This window comes from Leptidea sinapis, chromosome 2 (assembly GCF_905404315.1).
Source record: "Leptidea sinapis chromosome 2, ilLepSina1.1, whole genome shotgun sequence".
Lineage (NCBI taxonomy): Eukaryota > Metazoa > Arthropoda > Insecta > Lepidoptera > Pieridae > Leptidea > Leptidea sinapis.
This window is the reverse complement of record NC_066266.1, coordinates 23240559-23247878: the sequence shown is the minus strand read 5'-3', so window position 1 is coordinate 23247878 and position 7320 is coordinate 23240559. Positions and strand designations below refer to the sequence as shown.

The following is a 7320-nucleotide window of genomic DNA, read 5'->3' as shown; positions in this document are numbered from 1 at the left end:
AGACGAGATAGATGTGGTAGAGCATGAGTTACCAGGTAATGACTGTATGATTATATTTGTGACACATCTAAGCTAGTTCTTCAATTCTTTAATAAATTATTGTGCATATTGTATGGAAACATTATAATATTAAATTTTTAATATTTTTAACAAAATATATATGCATATATATTTTTTGTAGCTTAATTCCCCTGGTTTTTAATAGAAAATAGAGTTGAGTAGTATAGTATTGAGTCCCAGGCGCAAGGGTGTCTTGTGAGGTGACAAAAGGTGTTTCGATGTGAGAGTGACATGCCACCATTCTATGTTGATAGCACTGAAAGCCACGTCTCGAGACACAAGACTGGTACTTACTTGACTGTACCACACTCACTCATATAACAGAACTTGAGCAGTGGCCTAACAAAGTTATGTTTCACATAGGCTAGTGTCAACAACTGGAACCCATATATCATAAATATGAAGGTTATACTCCAGGAGGGTACCAACTCTGCCAGAGTCTGGTAACCCAACTGTTCTGTTCAGAGAAGAGCACAAAACTGCACATTTCCGGGGTTAACGAGGCAACATTACATTGGCACCCAAATCCATACTTCATTCAGACTTATGGAACCTGGGGATAATCCACTCTAATTTCAAACCACCCTTTGATGGAGCAGCAGGCCTTGTTATTTCATACAGAGATGCAGATATGTCGGCTGAACGACACAGCATATTTAGCACACCCCGGGTCCAAAATTTTGCATATTTTTTTGTGACATATGGGTATGTGTGTTTGGCAGGGAGGTCACTGTTGTCGCCTTCTGAGCTTTTCTAAGTGTTTCGCCAAAACCTGTCTATTCTGTGGCTGCACGTAAATATCGAGGAACATATCCGCCTCTATCGGTGTGTCTAAAGGTCCCATAGTGATATTGTAGAAAGGGATCATCTCATGGGCTGTGTTCAAACAGCAATTGACGACGTGCTTTCAATAAGCCGCAGATAGCCCGTGCGAAACCTATATACGTCGACAAAATCGGCGAACGGCTTTGAAAATGGAACCTACTGGAACACGCAAGTTATGGGCCTTGTAGAATGTTGCTCTTGGTAACATTGGTTAACCGTAAAGATAAATGAACCATACGTCGCGTAATATTATGGTTCATTTTTAATTATATATTTTGCACACTACATATTAATTGTATTTAAATCGGAATAATTTGATAACCAATGATAGGAAATCCCTTCGTTGGACATATTTTTATTGCGGCTATGATTTCTACAGTCAAAAATGGCACAATAAGGTATATTTGTATTTTTTTAAAAGATAATTATGCTTCACTTGACTTCAAAAGACTGGTCTCACTTGAGCCTCGAGTAGGTTTGTTTATTTGTACATTTGTACACAATAGTGGCGACAGGGTAACGCCCACATGCTACTTCCACTAGTTTTTTCTGTTCCGTGATCAGATCAAACACTCTAAATCACAATCTGTTAAGTTGTAAAATTTTCCAAAAATAAATGTTGTAATATGTTGTTAAATATGTCAATAATATATTTCATCTTACAGTTGAAGCATATATCAAACACAAAAGTAAAAAAAATATCTTAATGCAACAATACAATCAATCTGATGATTTGAAGAAAAATAATAGAAAACATACTGGTGACAAGCCACATTTTTGTAATGAATGTGGTAAGAGCTTCGATCATTCAAGTGCATTGAAGGTACACAAAAGAATTCATACAGGTGAAAAGCCATATTCTTGTAAAGTATGTGGTAAGAGCTTCAATCAATCAGGTCCGTTGAAGAGACACAATAGAATACACACTGGTGAAAAACCATATTCTTGTAATGAATGTGATAAGAGCTTCTATCTATCAGGTGACTTAGAGATACACAATAGAATACATACTGGTGAAAAGCCATATTCTTGTAAAGTATGTGGTAAGAGCTTCAGTTATTCAAGTGATTTGAAGAGACACAATAAAATACACACCGGCGAAAAGCCATATTCGTGTAAAGTATGTGGTAAGAGCTTCAATCAATCAGGTGCGTTGAAGATACACGATAGAATACACACTGGTGAAAAGCCGTATTCCTGTAAAGTATGTGGTAAAAGCTTCAATCAATCAAGTAATTTTATTAAACACAATAGTTTTCATACTGGTGAAAAGCCATATTCTTGTAATGACTGTGGTAAGAGCTTCACTATATCAACTGATTTGAAGATACACAAAAGAATTCACACAGATGAAAAGCCATATTTTTGTAAAGTATGTGGTGAGAGCTTCAATCAATCAGGTGCGTTGAAGAAACATAATAGAATACACACTGGTGAAAAACCATATTCTTGTAATGAATGTGGTAAGAGCTTCTATCTATCAGGTGACTTAGAGAAACACAATAGAATACATACTGGTGAAAAGCCATATTCTTGTAAAGTATGTGGTAAGTGCTTCAGTTATTTAAGTGATTTGAAGAGACACAATAAAATACACACTGGCGAAAAGCCATATTCTTGTAAAGTATGTGGTAAGAGCTTCAATCAATCAGGTGCGTTGAAGATACACGATAGAATACACACAGGTGAAAAGCCGTATTCCTGTAAAGTATGTGGTAAAAGCTTCAATCAATCAAGTAATTTTATTAGACACAATAGTTTTCATACTAGTGAAAAGCTATATTCTTGTAATGACTGTGGTAAGAGCTTCACTATATCAAATGATTTGAAGATACACAAAAGAATTCACACAGATGAAAAGCCATATTCTTGTAAAGTATGTGGTAAGAGCTTCAATCAATCAGGTGCGTTGAAGAGACACAAAAGAATACACACTGGTGAAAAGCCATATTCTTGCAATGATGTGGTAAAAGCTTCAATCAAGCAAGTGTGTTGAAGATAAACAATATAATACACACTGCTAAAAAACCATGTTGTAATGACTGTGGTAAGAGCTTTACTCAATCAAGTGATTTGAAGATACACAATAGATTTCATACTGGTGAAAAGCCATATTCTTGTAAAGTATGTGGTAAGAGCTTCTATCTATCAGGTTCGTTGAAGATACACAATAGAATACACACTGGTGAAAAGCCATATTCTTGAATGTAAATTCTTGACAACTGTTGTTGCGGATATCCATGAGTGGTTACCTCAATTCTCCCCATATCGTGAGCCTGTTGCCCGTTTGCCACCTCTTATATTAAAATAAAAACAACAAGAACATTATTTTATAAAATTTCTTTGGAAAATATTTTGTCGAAATAAATCATAAGATCATAATTATGATAGCGTGTCCACTTTAGTTAAAATAATACAAAGAATTCAATTGCAATGTTTTTAGTTTGACGCGTTTAACAAAATACAATACACAATTTCTCGTACAACTCTGAAAGAGCGGCGATATCACAGCACGAATCTATCATAAATCACGTTTTTTGTTGCCGCTGGTTGGTGGCTACTACGCGCGGGTCGTTTTGGCACATCAGAGGTTAAATAGTAAAAAAAAACACTTATATTCAATTTCAACCGACCAAGTGATGTTGCTATATGTTATATTATTGTCACCATTCTATACTTGTACCAATTATTTATCCGAGGAATGTATTTAAAGATGAATATACTTAATAAACATAATTAATCAGTGTAAAGCTAATTAAGAAGATGTTTTGATTTGCTTTAAATGTGTCTTATTTAATATAAACAAGGTGTCACGTGTAATATGTGTTTTTAAAGTAATTTCATAAAAGTTTAATGACCCTTAGTGGTGTTTTACCGGGTGACATTTTCTGTACATTGAATGAACGAAGCTTGCGTCGACACACTAAGTGCGCCCTTACGTAAATGTGTGCGTCTGTTATGAGAGACATACATACGTAATCAATAAAAATAGAGAAAAACAGACAAAGGAAACGATCGAAACGATGATACAAAGTCCTTAGATGTTACTCAAATACAGAAGAAGATATTTCAAATAGTTGTAATATCAACAAATACTATAGGAGCAACAAATAATAATAAAATGTCTAATATCTAACCTTTAACGTACTTTCGTATTATAGAACACAGAAATATAAATCGTGCATATTAGTCGTAATAGCGTATGCAGACAGATTCGTTCTTAAGAGAACATATTTAATATATCTGAATATTAGCTCTGTTATGAACCATTTAATAAAACTGTGCATCAAGTCATAGAATCGTGCAGATGACCAGCAGTCATCTCATCGGAGTACAAGCACCGTCTTCTATCATTCGGTTTTAATGAATAAGGCACGCCATTTACTCGCGTCCTAAGTCGATACTCGAGGTTGTGGAATGCGACATGACATGTTTTACTGCGATAGCTATATTATTAGAATGAGATAGCGCACATTGTTTTTTTCTTAATTGTAATTAATAAAACATTTAACTATTGGACAAAATGTAAGCTTCGGTATTGGTGTGTAATTTCCTTGTTTGTAAGTAATTTTAATATAAAAATAGTACCTAATTGGCTAATTAGTTTTAAGGTTTCGTAAAATAATAGTGTACCTGAATTGAAATATATATTTTGCTCAAGCAGTTGTTTTATTTAGCTATCAAACGTTCGGTCTCTAAACTATTATAATTATGTAAATTAAATCTATTTTTGTCATAAAATAGCATATTACTGCTTATAAAGTAGAAGACTGGAACAAATCACAAACATTGTGCACTAATCTCTCTCAGACCTTATTGGATAATAAGTTTGGATAAAGTGTGCTGTGTGTAAAAAATATGCCATTTGACGATTTCGATAGGTTAATAGTAAGAATTGGAGGGGTGTGGTGAACGTATGCCCATATTTAATTCTTTTAAATATACGTGAATTAATAGTGGGGTTTTTAAGTAATAATACGCACATACTTGAACAAAGTATCAAAATTGAATAGTCACACTAAACAATTCTGACAGATGTTTGTCAAATAATTGTCTTTGACCTTGCATTAGATTATTCATTGATTGAATTCATATTCTAAACTAGCTAAAACCTCTATAGTTCGCTGCTATGATCTATTGTTCCTTTATTCATCTATTGTAGTAGCTTAGAAGAGTAGTGCTCTGTGGTTTGGAAATAGGATTTACCTTACTTAGTGTTGTGGCATGTGTGTTACTATCAGTACCTACTATCGACAACGTAGACTTGTTTTCTTAGTCATATACATTATGCATAACACACTGTGTAACAAATAAATACCTATTTATCCAATTAATTAATTTGGTTGTACAATGGAACCCTGTCTAATTCCGCGCCCCCTGTATGCCGACATGCCTATCATTGATTAATGTAGGTACCTATACAAAAATTATTTTGATAAATCTTCACTAATGTAGGTAATGCATGATTGAACAGGTTGCAACTTCATAACGCGTCATCACTTCCTTACATTCAGTATCGTTTTTATTCTGATTGCTCAGCACCAAACAAAATTATTATTTTTTTAATTTAAAACTACGGTCTGTATTTTTAAATTTCCATACGCTCCGTTTCAATGGTCCTATGCTACCGTGTCTAATTGGAGACGCGACAGTCGTCAAAAAACTGCCAATATCTACATATCCCTAGACAAAAACACCATTAATATTTTTTTACTGGGTGTAGTAATTGCCCTTGACGCTAAGAGCCCTAAAACAAAGCGCAACGCTTTTGAAGACAAAATATATTTGTATTTATTTAGTTTTAGCTGGTGGCGGCCATTTTTGTTTAGCATACAACGGGAACCAACATTAGTGATTTTTTTTATTGAAAAAAGTAGATTTTTTAAAGAAAAGAAAAGATCATATTTTAAAAACATATACAAAGAATTTAATTGCTATATTTTTATTTTGATGGGCTTATCAAAATAGCTTTTTTCTCGTACAACTCCGAAAGAGTGGCGTAATTTACAGCACGTTTCTATCGTAAATCACGTTTTTTGTTTACATTAACCAAGCTTGTTTATCTAGCAATCCGTAACGTAAACCGCATCATGATATCTCAAGTATTATAAACACAAATCGTTATTGCGTCACAAGTGGCAAACGCCGTGTTTGGCGCCAAAACAGCTCAGCATGCAATAGGTTGCGGACGCACGGGACGTGAGCATTTCAGAGGTGAAGTAGAAGGCTGCTATATCATATACAAACTAATGAATAAAAATATCTCAAATTAGGTATATACCTGCAACCATATCTTGTAAGTTGGAACCCAGAATGCAGCAATGAGCAAACTCGCCTCCCCTTCCCTGATTTTATATTCTCACGTAAGTGCATATAAATAATTTGGGTACAGTACCTTCTTTCGAAAACACTAACACTTTTACACTAATTATAATTCGCTATACATAGAAGGAGAACATAAATATATACTACATTAATCACACAATACAAAATATAATAATAGAGAAATAATTGAATAAGATTATTTATAAGAAATCACAGTTATCAGATGCGTGAGCTTAAACTTTAAATTTTTAAAATCTAATGTCGTTCATGTATTTTCATATGACCAACAATATTTTTTCCTACCCGCAGAATTTCAGATTATTTTGTCGCGGTACGCATACAACGCGTATACCGCGACTCTGTAAATAAATAAATATTATAATTATTTTGCATGAGTGTAATGAATGTCTCAATTTACTGTGTTTAGTGTAATGTTTTAACAGGTAGGTATATAAATATGAAATAAAGCGTTTAAATATTTGTTTCTGTAGTATATACATATGATAAAGGACATATTAAAATAATGTGTGTTAGCCACAAGTGACGACTGTCCTAATGAGAATTAAAAGTGAAAATTTTTTAACTCAGAAGACATGTATGGAACTGCAGATCGGAGCCAACTTCGTTTAGGCCAACGGACTTGCATCCCGTCCCACTAGATAAATTTAAAAAAACAAATACACTTCGTACAAAACACAGTTCATACGAGATATTAATGATACTTTATTACGTATAATAAAACGTAGGTATGATGTTTTAAAGTATTTATTTTGTTTACATTCACGGGTATGGATACGACGTAGTGCGAAACCGCTTGGTTATTACGGACTACGACTTATCGCTAACAATAAATTAAAATAAATGCACAGACTATATCAGACTAATAAATAGCTGTTGTCACATAGACCAAGTATAACAACTAGACATCGGTTTGGCGTGGCCAACATGAGACAGATAATATCATTTATATATAGGTACCTACATAGCCCGCGACGTGCCAAACCAGACGTCGTACGTCTGCCAGATATTTTTTCGTTAAATATACACAGAGTAAGACAAGCTAAACGATGTACCACAAGAAAGGTAATTTAACAGATTATAAAAGTAAGA

General features: G+C 33.9%; 1 protein-coding gene across 1 annotated transcript; it reads left to right on the top strand.

The window, feature by feature from the left end:
• Positions 1-946: 946 nt before the first annotated feature.
• LOC126974528 (zinc finger protein 93-like) lies at positions 947-3018 on the top strand. Its single transcript, XM_050822047.1, has one exon. The coding sequence runs from the start codon at positions 1592-1594 to the stop codon at positions 2879-2881; it is 1290 nt and encodes a 429-aa protein (XP_050678004.1). The 5' UTR covers positions 947-1591; the 3' UTR covers positions 2882-3018.
• The last annotated feature ends 4302 nt before the right edge of the window (positions 3019-7320 follow it).

Coding starts and splice junctions, on each gene's coding strand:
- LOC126974528 (XM_050822047.1), top strand. CDS start 1,592: ATGCAACAATACAATCAATCTGATGATTTGAAGAAAAATAATAGAAAA.